Source organism: Schistocerca cancellata, chromosome 1 (genome assembly GCF_023864275.1).
Source record: "Schistocerca cancellata isolate TAMUIC-IGC-003103 chromosome 1, iqSchCanc2.1, whole genome shotgun sequence".
In the NCBI taxonomy this organism is placed as follows: domain Eukaryota; kingdom Metazoa; phylum Arthropoda; class Insecta; order Orthoptera; family Acrididae; genus Schistocerca; species Schistocerca cancellata.
The window spans coordinates 1156392299-1156412970 of record NC_064626.1 but is presented as its reverse complement, the minus strand read 5'-3'; the positions used below and the strand labels follow the sequence as shown (position 1 = coordinate 1156412970).

General features: G+C 40.1%; 1 protein-coding gene across 1 annotated transcript in view; it reads left to right on the top strand.

Annotated features, from left to right (window-relative positions):
* LOC126093347 (prostaglandin reductase 1-like) overlaps window positions 1-20122 on the top strand; it is a 35153-nt gene extending 15031 nt beyond the window's left edge. The window contains exons 2-3 of the mRNA XM_049908714.1: window positions 15248-15595; window positions 19572-20122. Coding sequence (XP_049764671.1) covers window positions 15248-15595; window positions 19572-20024 — 801 coding nt within the window. The 3' untranslated portion in view covers window positions 20025-20122. The remainder of the gene's footprint in view (window positions 1-15247; window positions 15596-19571) is intronic.
* The last annotated feature ends 550 nt before the right edge of the window (window positions 20123-20672 follow it).

Sequence of the window (20672 nt, the reverse complement as noted above, 5' to 3'; positions counted from 1 at the left end):
AAAATGCACCCAGTGATGAAACATTGAGTTACGTTGTTGAGCTTATTAAACGTGATGTAATGGCACTGACTTGCTACGGTCTGAAATTTTAAACACAATTTTTTGGTATCTTGACCTCTTCATGGAATATTACGGGAGTTTATGTTACTTGGGACACCATTTATTGAAGCAAAATTGTCAATAGATGGTCACAAACGTGTAGTGTGTTTAATGACGTATTAAAATATCCGTTAAACACTTATTTCCTTATCTGCCCTTTTCCAGTTGTGTTCGTTACATATAATGTATAAAATAAACGTCCTAAAATACTATGTGGGTCTGGGCAGCCAAACAAGTCAAGTCAACAGTTTCAGTAAAATTAAAATAATCTCACAACCTCTTCTACTCATTTTATAGTAGTATTGTTTATAGTGGCAACGACTTGTTCGTCTATTGTGATTGCCTTATCTCTGTAGATCTTTTTTTTCTTCCATTCTCACAGATGCGATAAATCAGATTTATCAGTAAGCAGACAGCGACGATAAATTAGACATCAACGTAAGTCCCAATGTCAATTTTCACAACCTGGTAATGGTGAAAGGATATAGGACTTTCTGACGTAGTCTTCACCGTGCTATATTATGTAAAACATGGATATGAGTTATATGAGTTTCAGCACTTTCAGTACTTGCTGAAGAGCTACTTCCTACCGACTCGAGAATAGCTCCTCCTTTCTTAACTGCATGTTCAGTGAATCTTCGTGAATTGGAACTGAAAGTTAATAACACTGTCTGATCAGCGATGAAATCATTAAGGACAATGTACAAGTACAGATTCCGAAGAATGAGGATGAAATCTGACTGTGCCGCTTTTCGAATAAATCTTCTTGACATGAGTCTGAAGTTACGCATGGAAACCGCAAGATCCGTATGAATGTATTCCCTAATGCTATTCTACGGGTCAGAGATTTTAACAGCTCGCTCGCTACATATCTTGTCAACTGTACCTCACAGTCGTTACTTGTTGAATGCATGAACACTAATCACTGCGGTGCTGATATAAGACCATCTGCGAATTTCGAAATATTCTCTGGTATTCAACAGGGTGGCGCCCAACAAAAGATATTGGATTTCGGTATTTGCGTTTTTCAGTCTTTAGGCTGTCACCACGATAGCTAAACGTCAGTTTGGCGAAATAATTCACGAATTTTAAGTAATAAGCATTAATATCAAGGAACATTTCAAAACAATTGTGCTCCGGGGGTGTCTAAAATTTCGCATTTACGTGTTCTTCAGGAGCTGCGAAAGTCTATTCCGTTACAAAACGCCTAAGGAAATTCGTATCAACTAGTGAAAACACACACTCCATTATTTTAAATGGTCATAAATGCTAGCCATCCGTTTCAGACATATGTATAAGTAGGAAACGAGTGTGTAACACTCAGAGATTTGTTGCTGAACAACACACAATAGCCTTCTTCCAGAAAACAAAAATATTTCAGTAGTAAACTGCACACGATTACCGAACCACACTAGTAGCTGATGAGGGAACGAGCCAAAAAGAAAAAAAAACAACGCAAAAATAACGAATGATCGTAGTAGCCTCTGACGATGAATGTAAGACAGATAGCTTGAGAGAATAAATTGTTAAAGAATGTACGAAAGGAATAACCGATAAGAACGCTACTGGGCTGTCGAAGGAATCTGTGCCCACCACTGGGCGGGCTCTGATGGGTACACACTCTCCACCCTGTCGCTCGGCCATTAAGGCGAGTGATGTATTGGTTTTTGCCGAGAAAAACTCGATCACGTAGACCACCCCTACAACGAAATTTGAGAAAATCGTTTCGCCATTTTGTACATCGAGATGATGATCTCGAAATGCTTTTTGTAATGAAGAATGATTTTGCTTGTCGTCGTGGGTGAACTCCCTGAAGAAGAGACTTCCGAGTTCTAAACCACGTGGTAACACCGAATGATCTTCCACTGACCAGCACGAAGTAACCGTATTGTTCACACATCAATCAGAAGTTATGGTTTGGTGAGAAATATCGGTTCTGTAAATTGGTGTTACACAAAATGCAGACCACCCTCCAGTTTCTAATGAGTGGTTAATTCAGTATTCCAACGTGATTGTCTAAAGCGAGAGACCAATGACTGTGGTACAGAAGGATGGAAATAAAGTGTGCTAAATTTACTTGTCCGAAAATACCAGAAAATAGACGTGAGAGAAATTTATGGCAGCAAAAATTAATTGACATACGAGAAATTTGTATGAAATTATGCATATTGCGAGAGGATAGTAACAGGCTTTTCTCAATAAACGAAATCCCCTGCAATGAACGTAACTAATTTAAATCTACTTCTAAATTTATATCTATACCCTGAAAACCATTTGGAAATTCTTAGCAGAGGGTAATTCCCATTCTGCAAGTTTTAGGGTTTCTTCCTGTTCCATTCACATGTGTACGGCGAAAAGGATGACCGTTTCAACGCCTCCGTGCGTGATGCCACTACCCCAATCCTGTCACCGTTATCCTTACGGGAGCGATACGAAGATTTTTTTTTTTTTTTGTACATTTAAAGCAACTTGCTGAAACTTTCCAAACAGGCTTTCACTTCTAACGTGAACCGTTTGTCAGTTCAATTTCTTCAGCATCTCCATGACATTCTCTGTGTTGGAAACAACTAACACATTCGAGCTGTCCTCCTCCATAGCTGATGTTACTGTTGGTCCGACTTCGTACAAGTCACCTATACTTGAAAAATATTCTACGATGGGTCGCAATAATATTTTTGCAGCCATCTCCTTCCTAGACTAAATGCATTTGCTTAGTATTCTACCGACGAACCGAAGACCAGCATTTGTTACATCCTCGACTGAGCCTATGTGATAGCTCCATTTTACATCCCTACAAACTGTCATACCCATGTATTTGCATGAGTTGACAGATTCCACCTGTGGCTTATTGATGTTTTAATAAAAGAGCAGTAGGTTTCTTTTTCGTTTTATGATGTGCACAGCATTCCATTTACTTTCACCACTTTGAAATCTTAACAAGGTCCGAGTAAATAAGAGGTTCGTTCGGTAAAAAATATAAAATCTTTTTTTTTTCGAAATCAGGTTTGTTTTATTCAGGATTCCAATGCACCATATTATTCTCCACAATTCTGGCTACAAAATCCTGTTTTTCGACATGATCTCCGTACAATAGGACGGCCTTACACCACCTTACTGGAAGGGCCAGTATGCCTGCGTGGTACCACCCCACTACTGGTTGACGTTACAGCCTACGTCACGTTGGCTCAGTACCCAGTAATCCACGTACTGACCCCGGAAATTGAATCCTTCATTGCGCATTTGTGTAGAGACGAACACGCTGAAGTCGTTTCCATATTTCTCTGAGTACAGCACAATAGACTTTAGAGTTGATCGGTGCACCATGAGAGAGGACATCAAACAGAAAAACCCCTTCAGAATCCCAGAAGAACTTTGCCATGAATTTACCGAGAGAGGCTTGAATTTTCCGTCGCAAGAGAAGTAGGGTGACGTCACTACATGGATTGTCATTATGTTTCTGATTCGAAGTGACTAATCCATGTTTCATCACCTGTGACGGTTTTCGATAAAAAATAGTCACGATCAGCTCCTAAAGCGCAAGTAATTCCGCATAAATGGTCCTTCGTTGCTCTTTATGGTCTTCTGTCAGGCGGTAAGTAATCCAGAGAAGTAACTCATCTGATGGACGAGTGTGTCAGTACCGCTATCAGAGAAGTCCAATTGCGCTGCAAGGTGTTTGATTGTGATACGTCAATCGTGTCCAGTGAGAGTGTCCGCCCGTTCAAACATTGCAAGTTGTGTTCATCCGGCCGGCACGCGGGAGATCGGACAGGTTTACGCGACTCTTGTTGCGATGATGACAGACTTCTCGCCGAACGACACACCGTGCTTTTGTCCATTGCCAGGTCTCCGTGAACATTCTGCAAGCGCCTATGAATTTCCGCGATGCTCCGGTATTACGCCAAATTCCGCTCTGTGACAGCTGTTCTCTTGGAACTCACCTCAGAGGAAGATTGCACTGTAGTTCCTTCTCTAGATTGTCGCACAGATGACAAAATGGTAGATATCGAAATAGACGATAGAGGGATAGAGAAACAATTAAAATCGCTCAGAAGAGGAAAGGCCTCTGGACCTGTTGGGATACAAGTTCAATTTTACACAGAGAACGCAAATGAACTTGCCCCCCTTCTTGCAGCGGTGTACCGTAGGTCTCTAGAAGAGCATAGCGTTCGAAAGGATTGGAGAAGGACACATTTCATCCCAGTTTTCAAAAAGGGACGTCGAACAGATGTGCAGAACTATAGACCTATATCTCTAACATCGATCAGTTGTAGAATTTTGGAACACGTATTGTGTTCGAGTATAATGACTTTTCTGGAGACTAGAAATCCACTCTGTAGGAATCAGCATGGGTTTCGAAAAAGACGGTCATGTGAAACCCAGCTCGCGCTATTCGTCCACGAGACTCAGAGGGCCACAGACACGGGTTCACAGGTAGATGCCGTGTTTCTTGACTTCCGCAAGGCGTTCGATACAGCTCCCCACAGTCGTTTAATGAACAAAGTAAGAGCATATGGACTATCAGACCAATTGTGTGATTGGATTGAGGAGTTCCTGGATAACAGGACGCAGCATGTCATTCTCAATGGAGAGAAGTCTTCCGAAGTAAGAGTGATTTCAGGTGTGCCGCAGGGGAGTGTCATAGGACCGTTGCTATTCACAATATACATAAGTGGCCTGGTGGATGACATCGGAAATTCACTGAGGCTTTTTGCAGATGATGCTGTGGTGTATCGAAAGGTTGTAACAATGGAAAATTGTACTGAAATGCAGGAGGATCTGCAGCGAATTGACGCATGGTGCAGGGAATGGCAATTGAATCTCAATGTAGACAAGTGTAATGTGCTGCGGATACACAGAAAGATAGAACCTTTATCATTTAGCTACAAAATAGCAGGTCAGCAACTGGAAGCAGTTAATACCATAAATTATCTGGGAGTGCGCATTAGGAGTGATTTAAAATGGAATGATCATATAATGTTGTTCGTTGGTAAAGCAGATGCCAGACTGAGATTCATTGGAAGAATCCTAAGGAAATGCAATCCGAAAACAAAGGAAGTAGGTTACAGTACGCTTGTTCGCCCACTGCTTGAATACTGCTCAGCAGATAGGGTTGATAGAAGATATAGAGAAGATCCAACGGAGAGCAGCGCGCTTCGTTACAGGATCATTTAGTAATCGCGAAAGCGTTACGGAGATGATAGATAAACTCCAGTGGAAGACTCTGCAGGAGAGACGCTCAGTAGCTCGGTACGGGCTTTTGTCAAAGTTTCGAGAACATACCTTCACCGAAGAGTCAAGCAGTATATTGCTCCCTCCTACGTATATCTCGCGAAGAGACCATGAGGATAAAATCAGAGAGATTAGAGCCCACACAGAGGCATACCGACAATCCTTCTTTCCACGAACAATACGAGACTGGAATAGAAGGGAGAACCGATAGAGGTACTCAAGGTACCCTCCGCCACACACCGTCAGGTGGCTTGCGGAATATGGATGTAGATGTAGATGTAGATCTGTTACAGACGCCATTATGAAGACTGCGTATAGCGCCACCACCAATCAGAACGTCATGTAACTATAGATGATAAAGCGGGAACATCCCATAACGTCCCACAACAAATTCTGCCTTTTTTCAGCTGACGTTGGCCGAGAAAAAAAAGGTGCAAGATAACGTATTGAACTCCCATCGTGTATGTGAACCTTTTGATAACTCCAACATCTGCGAATGTTCTTGTAAACCCTTCCCTTCTATCGACAATGTTAGAAATATATGACCGTGTAAGCATGTGCCTAAACAATTGGAATAAATTTTTGAAAAGCCTATCGTTCCGAAGATTCAATATAAAGTCGATAAATGAGGTGGAGGTTAACAACAAGATGCTGTCTAGGGAAACTTAATCCGCCTACTTAATTACTCTAAAATTTAGTATGGTTGTTCGAAAGGTTTATGCTATCATTTACGTACTGTGCCCACGAGAAGGGGTACCACGAGGATCGGAACAGAATAATAAGAGTTACTGAAATAATTATGGCCAAAATAAATTTATGTAGATGAATTAATGAGCCGAACAGGCAATGTCAAGAATTACTCGAACACGCGCGGCAACAGAGGGCTGCACGCACATTAGCAAAAACAATTGAAACATTTACGTACTAAAGCGAGAAAGAAAATAGTTTGCACTCGAAATATCATTAACTAATACAGCTGAAATTTTGAAAACATACAAGATAACACCTAGATTAATGATTACTTACTGTTGTAAGTGACAATGGTACCACGTCACAATAACGTCTACTATTTTCATATGAATTTTGGAAAATGGCAAAAAATAATTAAAAGAAACTCTACCGACTTGTGAACAGGGAAGTAGAAATTGATAATTGCCGTATCAAAAGGTAATTATTTTACTTTAGCACGACTGCAAGTCAAAACGTGAACCAGAACTTTACTAACAACCAATTACAATAATCACTGATATTTGCACTAACTCATTAATTCTAGTTAGTTCTTTTGTTCATAGTGCCAGAAACCATTTTAATTTTATTAGTTGATTTACTATTTGCAATAATTAGATCGCCTCAGATTAAAGTTCAAATTTAAAGTTTGTGAGACTGAAATCACTGAATGCTTTAAGTTCAAATCTTTGATCTAACTGAATCATTTACTTCATAAGCAAAATTAACTGGCACCGCAATTTTCATTTTTCATAAACGGTACTTGGATTATTGTAACAATAGGACAGGACCGGAACCTACTTCGTGAATGATTTTAGGAGAATTAAACTATGGTAATTATTCACTCGCAAAACACCACAAAGCTGAGTAACGCTGTTACAAAACCAGTTGACAATAAGCTGTGATGCAGCAATCTTACTTCAGTCCATTCTCGCCGTGACGAAGTTGCTGACGACGATACTGCTGCTGCCTCCTTTCCATGATAATTATCGAACACGGGAGTTATCGGTAATGATATTGGAGTGGCGGGTTCTTGATGTTGCTGCATCCGATATTTCCACCGCCCACGCTCATCACTTGCCACGTGCCGCTAAACGTTCACTCCTCCAGTACAGTGCACGCCATCCATACGTCCGCACTTCACCAAGTCTCACACCAGAGTTCTCTCTCTGTGTAGCGCGCGCTCTGACGTAACATCCTCCCGCGTCCAGAGACGCCGCTACTCCAACGATACTTATTCGTTGACAAAAACCTAACGTTTCCCTAACATTCCCTCAGCGATTATTCAGCAAAATTTACATAATATACATAATTGATTCTACAGCAAAATAAACAAATTAATTTATACATCGTGTACATATAAATTTACATAAAGATAAAGATTTGCATAAAGAATCAAGTATATATACAATAATAAATGGTCAAAGAGCACGTAGGCATGAAACTGTTAATCTGACGTTACTGTTAATATTGTCAGCAAGTATCATTCACCTACAACATTAACAATAAGGGCCCAACTCAGTTGGATTCCCAGAGAAGAGCACTGTACTCCAACGCGGAGCGGAAAATGTGATACAGAAAGCTAGAGGGATTTGGAACGCGACACAGCAGAAATATCTGACCAGTTAAGTGAACAGATAAAGAACTCGAAAAATCAACCGTCGATAACAGGATTCGAGAAAAAACTTCTAGAGGCGGCCTCTGTTTCATAAGCCGGATGAAGATACTCATAAACTGACACAGATAACGTCTCTCATGTAATATCCAATAAGACGGTCTCATGATAAAGTGCAACTCGACAGGAGGACTTGGAGCTACTATGAGGACGATTTTACTCACAAGAATACCTCGTGTACACACATTTCTTTCAAAGCTACAGTAACTCCGAGTAAATAATATCAGACTTTCCACCTATTAGTTTATAGTGTGGTTTAGCTTAGTTGTTTCCACGTCCCATTGGCAGATTGCGAAACAAGCTATTTCGTCCAGCCTGTCAGAAATTTCACAAATATACACTTACTCATTTAAAATATATCTACATGCTGACCAGTAACCGAATCAAATTCTTATACTCATTTTAATTTTCAATGAAATTTAATATATTCAGATTTTCAGCTTCAGAGTAGCAGCTCTCAAAAAGAAATGATTTCATTTTTAAAGATTTCTTTCTTCACTTAACATCAGTGTAATTCACAACTGAGGCGGTCAGATATTTCCGTGGTTGAAAACTTTTCTCATTTCTGTGACAGTGTAAGGTTCAATTTAGGAAGCAGAAGACAATTTCTCTAGACTAGTGTTATATTTATAAATACAATTATTGCTCGTATTTTCAAGCTGTGATTGGCTCTTCGCAATAAACTTCGGTAAAGTGGAAACGTATTGTGGAGACAGTTTTTAGAATCCGTTGTTCTTCATTCAGGTATTTACAAGAATTTCGAGGATGGACACGAGATATAAAACACTTGCAGCGCGTTTCTATCTACTGGTATGTAAATGCTTGGTCGCTGGCACAAGTAATTCCATTATGATTGGCTGTACTTTGGTGTACATTTGCAAATAGCTTCACCACAGCAAATGTACGGTAACATAAAAAAGTAATGGGCAATTTTCCGTCAGCAAGTATAATCACGCTGGTAAGAGTTATCGTTTAGAGAAGTAGTGCAATTTTTTAGTTTCGAACTTACTTCAGGAATGAGATACTGCAAAATACAGACAGTTGCAGCAAAATAAAAATTTGGGTAAACAACAACCTAAATGAATTAACAAAACATTTTTTAAACGTGGCTACTTATTGCCATACTTCAGGAATGAGACACTGCAAGATACAGACAGTAGCAGCAAAATAAAAATTTGGGTAAACAACCTAAATGAATTAACAAAATATTTTTAAACGTGGCTACTTATTGCCATATTAAATGCAACATTTGATTCCGTCAGCGTAGATACAAATGTGTTAACGAGTAGACAGAGAGCAATGAAGCGATTTCAATGTTTGTGTCTGAATGTGCTGGCAGGTTTAAAGAACGCATCCTTCCATGTCATGAGTGGAACTACATGTTCTGCCAATGCTTGAAATTTTTTTAAAAATATAGGTGGCGCAGCTGCGGACGGGTATTTTCAGTAAGACGTTCTCCAATGATAGAGTCCCCAAGAATTTCACACCACTAAAACATGTTTCACTATCATGGAAATTCCATTTCTCACTATCAGCGAAGACGCTACAATCCAATACAAAGCAGAGCGTAAATGTTTCCGGAATACAATATCTTGAAGGAATATCTATCGACTATGTTATCTATCAACGGCTGGTGCTAACTTATATGTAAAGCATGACATTTACATTGGTAAAGAATGAAACATACGTTGGAGAAACACTCGAAGAATGCTCGGTTCGTTGACATCATCCCCAATACCTGACAAACATATTGAGGCTATTTGAAGACGTATATTGTTTAATGATACACAATGTTTAAAAACGTGTACCAGTAGAAATTATATCGTCGTTCCACACATATGTATATGTTTCATTCCAGGCTTGTTTTGGTAATTAGTCTTTGAAACAGGTTCCTTTTCAACGATTATTTTCCTGTAACTACAAATGTCGGTCATCTACAAACGTCTAAATGATTGTCTGTTGTTTTTATTTGCAGTTTTGGCTCTGAGTCCTATTACAAGTGATTCATTATTATCAACTGAAAGTCACTACAAGGCTCACAAGTTCTAACTATTGTCTGTTGTGATATGAGCTGCCGGTTAGGTTGCTTCTAGCGTACACTTTGCCAGCCTATTAGGCGTTCCTACCACCTTCCTTGTATATTTCTGGGAAATTAGACCTCGCACTGGTGAATTTGGTACCCCATTCATCCATTTAGAAGCTTTTCTTTGGCTATGCACATTCAGACAAACATTTTTCCTCAAGTCACTGTTTCTTAACTGTCCTCATCACTTGCAACTCAGCAACTTTTTCTTCCGAAAAACTGTGCGTCACGATGCTCAGTTCGATATGTAATTTCTCCATCTGCCACTCTTCGTGCGGCTACGAAAATTCGAACAAGAACTAGTTTGCAGTTTATAGGGATTCTTCATTTTAGTTCCGCTCAAACATTTTGTCGTAAGGGAGGACAGAATGTCTAATGAGAACTGTTTCGGAAATTTGGTGTAACTGTGAACAGCCGCGTTTGGGAGTTGAGGTGAGGTGTCCCGCCTCCAGTCTGGTATTTTGGTTTACATTATTACCTACGAACTTTTGGAACGAATGAGCGATAAGAATGGAAGAGAAAGAATGAAGTGCTCGTATTAATAAAGGAAGCAGTCTTTCTCCTCTCCTGTTTAGTATACACATCGAAGAAGCAATAATGTAATTGGAGGAGAGGTTCAGAGGCGGAATTGATAACATTTGAGGACGCAAGGCTAGCAACTGTAAGATTTGTTGATGATTTTGCTGCCGTCAGTGAACACGAGGAAAAGTTACGAGGAAGAGTTACAGGACACATTGCATGTAATGAACAGTGTGTTGAACATAGTATATGGTTTCAGAGTAAACGGAAGAAAGACAAACGTAATGAGGAGTAACGGAAAAGAGATTAGTAAGAAGTCTATCATAAAATCTGAAGACCAAGAAACAAAAAATTGAAGGATTTCTGCTACGTGGAAATAAAATGACGCATGAAGGATGAAGCAGGAGGACGTAGAGATCGGACTGGCACAATCGAAGAGGGCATTCCTTGCCGAAAGAAGTCTACTGGAATCGTATATCCGCCTCAATTTAGGAAAAAACTTCCCAGAATATATGGTTAGAGCACAGCACTGCCTGGTAGTGAATCACGGATTATGGGAAAACCGAAAGAGAAGAGATTCTAAGGGCTTCAGTTGTGGTGCTAAACAAGAATGTTGAAACCCAGGTGGACTGATAAGGTAAGGAATAAGGAGGTCCTACGCAGGATCGGTGGGAAAGGGAAAATACGGAAAACACGGGCAAGAAGACGGAAAGGGATGATAGGACATTTGTTAGCAGATCAACAAATTACTTTGATTGTAACAGAGGTAGCTCTAGACTCTAGACTGTAAAAGCGGTATTGGAAGATACGAAAACATCCAGCAAGTAAGTGAGGACATATAGTTGACACAAGAGAGGAATTCTCGATGGGCCTCATTAAACCAGTTAGACTACAGATGATTGACAAAAGAATATTAATTGCAAAATTTTCACCACAAACCCAAGGAGTAGGGATTAATCCCACTGCAAAAGTATGCTTGTTTTATCATATCTTTAGGTAACAAATAGGCAAGTTTCACCACCATAGAAAGTTATATACTGGCTTGCACACCACTGGAAATTCGTTTCAGTACCTAGAATCATTTGCAAAATTCTGTGTTGTCAAATAAATATTAGGGACCTATTGGTACTACGTACACAGAATGTTGGTTTCTTGTACTGACTGTATTGAAAAATGTTCTATTACTCGTTTCGAAATGATACTTTCGTCGTCACACAGCTCATGTGGTTTCATCAAAACCACCAAACCAATCGAAGCCAACCCCATACCATGCGTTTTGATGAAATCGTGCAGCTATCTAATAGTCAGTGTATGCATACAAAAGATACTTTTCACATGAAGTAAATCGAATGAAATTGTGGCTAGTTGCTCCAGCACTCTTTCAAAATTCTGTTTACAAAATATTATGGCTTCTAAATTATTCAGCTTGCGAAGATTTTGGCAGGAGAAAAAAAAAATCATTTTCAAGTGCACATCCTGTACGTGGCTCCAGCTCAAGAAAGGGTGATACGACTCTCGTTTTTTTGTTTTTTGAGCTGTGGGGGTGGGGGTTGGGGGCTGGAGGCTCGGGGCTCATCAGTCGTCAGAATGCTTTGATGCGGCAGCCACGAATTCCTCTCCTGTGACAACCTCTTCATCTCAGAGTAGCACTTGCAGCTTATGTCCTCAATTATTTGCTGGATGTATTCCAATCTCTGTATTCCTCTACAGTTTTTACTTTCTACAGTTCGCTTTAGTACCATGGAAGTCATTCCCTGATGTCTCAACAGATGTCCTACAATCCTGTCCCTTCTCCTTGTCAGTGTTTCTCACATATCCCTTCTCTCTGCGATTCTGTGCAGAACCTCCTCATTCGTTACTTTATCAGTCCACCTAATTTTCAACATTCGTCTGTAGCACAACACTAGAAATGCTTCGCTTCGATTCTCTTCTGATCCGGTTTTTCATAATCGATGTTTCACTACCATACAACGCTGTACTCTAGAAGTAAATTCTCCGAAATTTCTTCCTCAAATTAAGGCCAATATTTGATACTAGTTAGTTCTCTTGGCCAGGAATGCCCTTTTCGCCATTACTAGTCTGCGTTTGATGCCCTCCGTGCTCCGTCTGTCATTTGTTCTTTTACTGTCTCGGTAACAGAATTACTTAACTTCATCTACTTCGTGATCATCAATCCTGAGGTTTTCTCACTGTTCTCATTTCTGCTACCTCTCATTACCTTCGTCTTTCCACGATTTATTCTCAGTCCATATTCTGACTCATTAGAAGTTCATACCATTCAGTAGATCACGTAATTCTTCTTCACTTTCACTCAGTATAGCAATGTCATCAGCGAATCGTATCATTGATATCCTTTCACCTTGAATTTTAGTTCCACTCCTGAACTCTTATTTCATATGCGATAATTTCTCATGTATATGGAATTATTTCGTGATTACATTATTGAAAGTACTGGTTTGTATGCTTTCGGTGAAGGATTCCAGATTTTCTCATTGGAAAGGTAAACTCCCGATGTGGTCTCAAGTTACTGTTTGTCGGCAGAGGGTGCTCAGTGAGTCTTATTACGAGCCGGCCTAGGTGGCCGAGCGGTTCTAGGCGCTACAGTCTGGAACCGCGCGACTGCTAAGGTCGCAGGTTCGAATCCTGCCTCGGGCATGGATGTGTGTGGTGTCCTTAGGTTAGTTAGGTTTAAGTAGCTCTAAGTTCTAGGGGACTGATGACCTCAGAAGTTAAGTCCCATAGTGCTCAGAGCCAATTTATTATTACGAAGGGCGAGGATCCTTGGAGAGTTGAGCAGTGTTGTGGCAGTGGGGTCATTGACTGCACCCTGCTTCTGTCGGTAGAGCACGTGCCTTATCTCGTTGAGGGCACAGACCACCATGCCACCACTGCCGTTCCCTGGGCATAATTGAACATGACTTTTTTGCCTTTCCTACAGGGACATCGGAAGGTAGAATGCTCCGGCGCTGTGTAAGCATCGTGACAAATTCACTTGCTTTCACTCGAAAGTTTTGATGTCACTCTCGCAACCATGTTTGGCGTGAAGAAGGTGACCGTTGGGTATGACCACGCTCCAGGCCATTACCAACTGTATGTTCATTAATATAGGTTTTAAATTTTCTCGTTTTCAGAGTACTCAATGAGCGATCTGTTTTACTTGCTAAAAAATATTCAACAGTTTATAATATATAAAATTTTGCATTATGTAGGACAAGTAGTTTAAAATACAATGCTGTCATCTTCTGGTCTTAAAAATCTTTTTGTTGTGAAATGTATTTATTTTACTTTGAATCTCAGTCAAACTTGTCTTGTGAGTAAAATTCAGTACATTATAAAAGGTCTGTTATAATCAAAATGTTTAAAACAAAAAGCACCTTTTTCGAAAGCCCATCTCCATACATATAACGCTCACAGACGCTTGTTACATCACAAAATGCAGTATGCAGTAGCACATCTGTTTACACAAGCTAGACATATTTTTAACAGTCAGTTTGGGATCTATCTAGATTATTTAAACAGATATGCTAGTGTGTACTGTATTTTATGATGAAACGAGCATATATGTATGTCAGTGTGTGTGTGTGTGTGTGTGTGTGTGTGTGTGTGTGTGTGTGTACGAGGTGTTTGCACAAAGTGCACTTTGTTTTTAAATATTTTAGTTACAATAACCTTTATGCTTTATTTATATTTACAATCTTATCATGTGCTGAATTTTATCTACACGGCAATTTGTCGTGTGGTTCACAGTAAAATGAACATCCAGAATGAGATTTTCACTCTGCAGGGCAGTGTGCGGTGATATGAAACTCCCTTGCAGATTAAAACTGTGTGCTGGGCAGAGATTCGAGTTTAAGTCTCGGTCTGGCACACAGTTTTAATCTGCCAGGATGTTTGGAATGAACATGTTTCACAAGAAAATGATTTTTAAGACCTGACGATGACAGCGAAATCTGTCAAAACCGGTTGTCTTACATAATGAAATATTTTATGCGAACTAGGCTATTGAATGTTTTCTAGCAAATATGCGTTTTGTATTCCAACAGCGGGAAGCTTCTGCTGTGTTCCACTTTTTTTCGTGAAGTGAGTGATATTCTGGTTCGTCATAGGGTCGTCCTCTCTATGTGGAGCTTTGTGGAAGGTTGAGAATTGAGGGCAGAGAAGGAAGTTCTTGCAGTGTTCATCCTACAGCATTAGTCTGGTGCTGACTGACCCTTTCTATCTGAGTTTCAGGGAAATGTACATGTTGCACATGAGGTAGTGTTATCCACAATCCTAGCAGGTAGCAATTTAGTTGTTATGTTACTGGAGTTGGTACTATAATTTTAGGACCCTTTTATATAGTTACCTTCGAATTCACAAGCAGCATAGACTAGGAAATATTACTGCATATTCTCCATGAGGTCTTAGATATAATTCGCCACTTCCCGCCGTGTTAGCGTCATATTGTAAAATTCTGTTGAGATTTTAGGGAACTTAGCTCCCTTTCAACTTACGTGAATTATGTTCATAATAAAGAGGAAATAAAAATCTCATTACTCAGACATAGCTTAGGTTACAAAATCCATTGATTGTGCTGCCGTTTTTCTGTTGTTAGACAACACACAAAAGCAAACATAACCTGTTGGATGTGTACACTGTTGTTTTTATTGTGAAAGTGTTTTATTTGAACAGTGACCAAACACAACCAACTGCTGTTAGAAGTTAAAGAGAGACCCTCCTCGACTTCAGCTGTCTTTAATTACCTAAGACTTGGATCAACTCCTTTAGAATCCCAACCTGTATAATCTGTGTATATGGCGCAGTTTATGACTGATTTAGTATTTTAAAATTCTTTTATTAAATAAACGTTTAAATCCTTCTTGAGATGTATCAGTGAAAAGGTCTTGCAGTACTATAGTTGTACGACATTCCAGGTGGCGCGTATTGTGGAAAGTCGATCGCCAGACTACCCAGTAGGGCGCCACGTGGTCGGCTACTGGGGCTGGAGCGACCGCACAGTGGTCAACCCTGCACCTAAAGGTGAGGAAGTACTGCCACCGATGCTGGTGCCTGACCTTGGAGACCTGCCGCTGTCGCTGTCGCTGGGGGTGTTGGGAATGCCGGGGGCCACCGCCTACTTCGGACTGCTCGACATTTGCGACCCCAAGCCTGGGGAGGTGGTGGTCGTCAGTGGCGCAGCAGGTGCTGTGGGCTCCATAGTGGGGCAGATAGCCCGCATCAAGGGCTGCAAAGTCATCGGAATAGCTGGCTCCGACCTAAAGGTAATTACCACACAATTGCTATCAGTCCAGCACTCCCCCTAATAACTCTTGGTGCTGTCAATAACCTCTTGTCTGTAATTATACTTGCATGAGTGACTTAGTTGTTCCAAATGGACACATACGATTATTGAAATAAATTGTAATAATTATTTACTTGTCATGAGATATTAAAAGTATGAAAGTTGAAGAAATGAATTAAAATCTGTACCACAGATGGGATTCGAACCACGGTCTCCTTGCTAACTAGGCAAAAATACTGTCGATTACACGGCCACAGTGCCATAGTCAAAAGTGCTGCATGGACTACCCAAGTTCATTGCCATTATAACCCCACAAGTAGTATTGTAATTTAGTATGCTTTTACCTAAATAACAGAAAACTCTGTCTCCATGTTGCCATGTATAACCTCCTTACTAAATTTAGTACACTGTGGGAGGATAGTCCCGTTAATAGGAAAAGTTAATCGATAGAGTTGCACTTTTTACAGGATTTGACCTTTTGTTGTGACTAATGGATAAGTAAATCAGACTATTAAATTCTTTTCCTAAGATCTTAACCAGCGATTAGAAAGAACACAGTATGTATAGTATTATACTGAAGCTAGGGCAACTCATTTCCAAGGTCATTTACTGGTTTAAAAAACCATCCAGGAAATGAAACAGTGAAGTATTTGAAAAGCAGAAGTATGAATTTGGCCTACTTTCTTGCTACTGTTTGAGTTGCTTCTTCAAATAAATATTGCTCTACGTAAACAATGTTTGACTACACCCATATATAATACATTTTTAAAACATAAGAAGCCCAGTAGATAACATCAAGGAAGCTAAAAAGCTTTGGCCATCTGGAACTTTTAGAAAGGCACTTTCCATAGTCAACAAACTTAACTACTAAAATACTTAGATATTAAAACACATATTTTTATACTGAACATTTCCCGTCAAGAAAACCTTTCTAACTGGAATTTACTTTCAAAAGCTACTGTTCTTTGTACTAATTTTGTATAGTCATTTAACAGATTCTAGTAGCTTTGCTTCACTCTGAATTTTATGTAAGCAAACATTTGCTGTAACACTTTGCAATAGTTAAGAAAACTTTCACATTATTTACACAAAAGCAATTTAAATGGTACCTCTATTTTAAATTGGCACTTCATAAGTCTGTAAAATTAAATACTCAGATTAATCAAACACCAGGAAAGAACCCTATATAGGTGTATGATTAGGATGAAATGACAGAGTGAAACAGTTTCTTTGAAGTTCAAGACTGATTATTCACTGAAAAAACAGTTTATATTAATGGTTCACGCAGTTCAAAAGTAAAACAAAAAAAATACTTATCTGATGGCTGTAGGGTTGGGTGTGGCGAACAGTTGTGATGGCTACACTGCCCACAATACGGCCTGCAAGTATCTTGCTATATTGGCTCAATTTCTCTTCTTGGCGACGTTCAGTTTTACGTACAGTAGCCAAACAACTCACAGTTATGCCATAAGCCGTTTTCAATCTTCATCTGAGACCATTTTGTGCAAATTTGCAGGCAAAGCTTCTCCTGCTGCACAAACGTTTTGCCTAATCAATGCTGTGTAAAGACTGTGTGACTTGCTTACATCCTGCGCTTGCTCCAGGTAGCGCGCCAATCGCCCTTGCCACCTTCTCGACTCCCGAAAGCCACTTTCGTTTCAAAAAAAGCACACTGGCTCTTACGTAACACCTATTTCTTACATTGTTCCTAAGCGTGACCATTTCTTACGGTTGTCAAATTTACATCAACATCAACAGTTTATACGTACAAATATATTAATACAAAATGTCGTCAGAACATTATTTATTGTAATAAACAATTTACATAGTATTTTACATACATTATTCACATTCAATACAAAGAACTCCAACCTCCATTACAGCACACTTTACTTTAGGTATACAGAAAATATGGTACCCCTATGAGAACATTTTAAAGGAAAAAATTATAAAAATTTAGATTAACCGTAAACAAATAGTGTTACACCCTCCCCAACACAAACTTTAATTCATATCTTCAGTTAATTTCCCCTCAAAGTTGTCACTACTGCTGGGGCTCTCTGGCGTTGGAATAACACCCCAGCATTGGACGTAATTGGGAAGTACTGTATCTCAGGTGATCTTACAGACCTGAGACATGTAAGTGTCATCCTTATCTACAATAAGGATGAAAGCTGAAGAACTGAATTAAAATTTGCGCCATTTCGTGGACTTGTACCCGGGTCTCCTTGCTTAGTTAGGAATGCTAAACATTAAACCACCGCAGCACTATTGTAACACTGCTGCATGGACTACGCAAATAAAGTTCATATCTTCAGCGTACTTTTCCCTAAATTGTCACTAAAGGGAAAATAAACTGAAGATATGAATTAAATTTTGTGTTGGGGAGGGCAGTGGACTTGTGTAGTCAGTGCAGCAGTGGTGTAATAGTCAGCATTTCTGTCTTGCAAACAAGGGGACCTGGTTTCGAGTCCAGTCTGTGACACAAACTTTAATTCAATTCTTCGTCTTTCATCCTTACCGTAAATAAAGATGAAACTTAAATGTCTCGAGGAAAACTGAATTATATATTAGAAGTACTTCGACAACTTACCAATCTGAAGAATAACAGCAGAACTGGGAGACGCTAATTACTTAGTTATATATCCTGTAGAACATCTAACGATTCTTCTATTGAAATGATGTAGAATGAACGAGTCTACAGCGTCTGCATACACTTTTAGTTTTATTATTAGTGAATACATGGTTTTTACCCATGCTCATGCAACAACACTCAAATCAGCCTTTGTTTTTAAGAAAAAATGTAAATAAAAATTCCACTGTGGAATGGAATAGAGGCAGTTGTCCAGGGGAAATGATATTTAGTTACATTTAAAAATTGCTTTGCTACTATTTAGATATTTTAAATTTGGGTAAATGATAAAAATTGTTATTGCTGCGTACTGAAATGCTTTCTGACCCACTGACAGCTTCAGTAAGGGGTAATAAAGGTAATATTTTCCTTAGTGTTGTAGATACATACATTACTGTCCTTCTCTAATTTCATTAGCGATTAGGTGTACGAAAGTAGTCTGAAATCTTCCCTGTCTGATAGTAAAAACCAACAATTTATGCTTTCAAAGAACATTTATTTTTGAACATAATGTACTCTAACGTCAGTACATTTCATCCAGCGCTGTTCCGTTGCCATTATCCCCACTTTGCAGTGTTCCTCCGGCGATGCTGCAAAGTACCCATCCACATCCGCAATTGCAACATGCTTGAATGATTAGTGCTGACCAGTGAGGAATTTCTTCAGTACTGAGAACAAATGGAAATCCATGGGAGTGAAATCAGCGGATTAGGGATGATGTTCCAGCACTTCGTAGTGAAAAATCCTCAATCTCCACACTGCCAAGACTTTTTTGTGGGAAGATACTTTGTCCTTGTGAAAAATGATATTTTTTTCTTTTCTAAGCCGGGTCTGTATTCGCTAATGCTTTCGGCCAGTTTTATTAGAGTAATAACCTCCCGTTATTGTTATACACTGACACACCAAAGAAACTTGTATGGGTACGCGTTTTCAAATACAGAGATATCTAAAAAGATAGAATACGGCGCTGCGGTCGGGCAACGCCTACATGAGACAACAAGTGTCTGGCGCAGTTGTTACATCGGTTACTGCGGCAACAATGGCAGGTTATCACGATTTAAGTGAGTTAGAATATGGTGTTACAGCCGGCGCAGGAGCTATGGGTCACACCATCTCCGAGGTAGCTAGTCAAACACTTTCCGGAAGTCAAGGAATATGGCATCCATGTGATACCCTTCATCCATGGTCCGCAAGATATGATGTGGAAAAAGAGCGAGTTGCGTTTCGCAGGAGCGATGCTTTCTAAAGCCGTGGTGACGCATTGACAGCAACTTCGACCATCATCAGTTATATGTGTAGTCAATTCATCTCTGTGTGTTCACAGGTTAAGTGGCTGAAGGAAGAGCTAGGGTTCGACTACGCCTTCAACTACAAGACGGTGAACGTGGGCAAGGCGCTGAAGGAGGCAGCTCCTCAGGGTGTCGACTGCTACTTTGACAACGTGGGAGGGGAGCAGAGCGGCGAAGTGATAGCCAACATGAGACACCGCGGCCGCATCTCCGTCTGCGGATGCATCTCCACCTACAACGCCACCAAAGTGCCGATGGCGCCCGTCTTGCAGATGCACATGGTCGGCAAGGAACTCAAGATGGAGGGCTTCATGGTGGGGCGCTGGTGGGGCCGCTGGGACGAAGCTTTCACGGAGATGGCGCAGTGGATCAGGGAGGGCAAACTCAAGTACAAGGAGACCGTCACTGACGGCTTCCAGAACACACCGCAAGCTTTCATTGGCATGCTCAGGGGGGAGAACCTAGGCAAGGCGGTTGTCAAGGTCTGAGTTGATTTTCATCTACGATATAAGTTCTTATTTCCTAGAAGATGAGAAGGACGATGGTGGTTCATCAAAGTGAGCTAATATCTGCCAGTTCATAAGTACAAGAGAATAGAGTTACTAATAAAATTATTGTATACTTTCAATAAAATGATATTGCTTCATAATGTTTACTTACCACTTCATTCCAACAATAATGCTACAATACTGGCCATTAAAATTGCTACACCAAAAAGAAATGCACATGATAAACGGGTATTCACTGGACAAATATATTGTACTAGAACTGACATGTGATTACATTTTCACGCAATTTGGGTGCGTAGATCCTGAGAAGTCAGAACCCAGAACAACCACTTCTGGCCGTAATAACGGCGTTGATACGCCTGAGCATTAAGTCAAACAGAGCTTGGATGGCGTGTACCTACCCATGCAGCTTCAACACGATACCGCAGTTCATCAAGAGTAGTGACTGGCGTATTGTGACGAGCCAGTTGCTCGGCCACCATTGACCAGACGTTTTCAATTGGTGAGAGATCTGGAGAATGTGCTGGCTAGGGCAGCAGTCGAACATTTTCTGTATACAGAAAAGCCCATACAGGATCTGCAACATGCGGGCGTGCATTATCCTGTTGAAATGTAGGGTTTCGATTG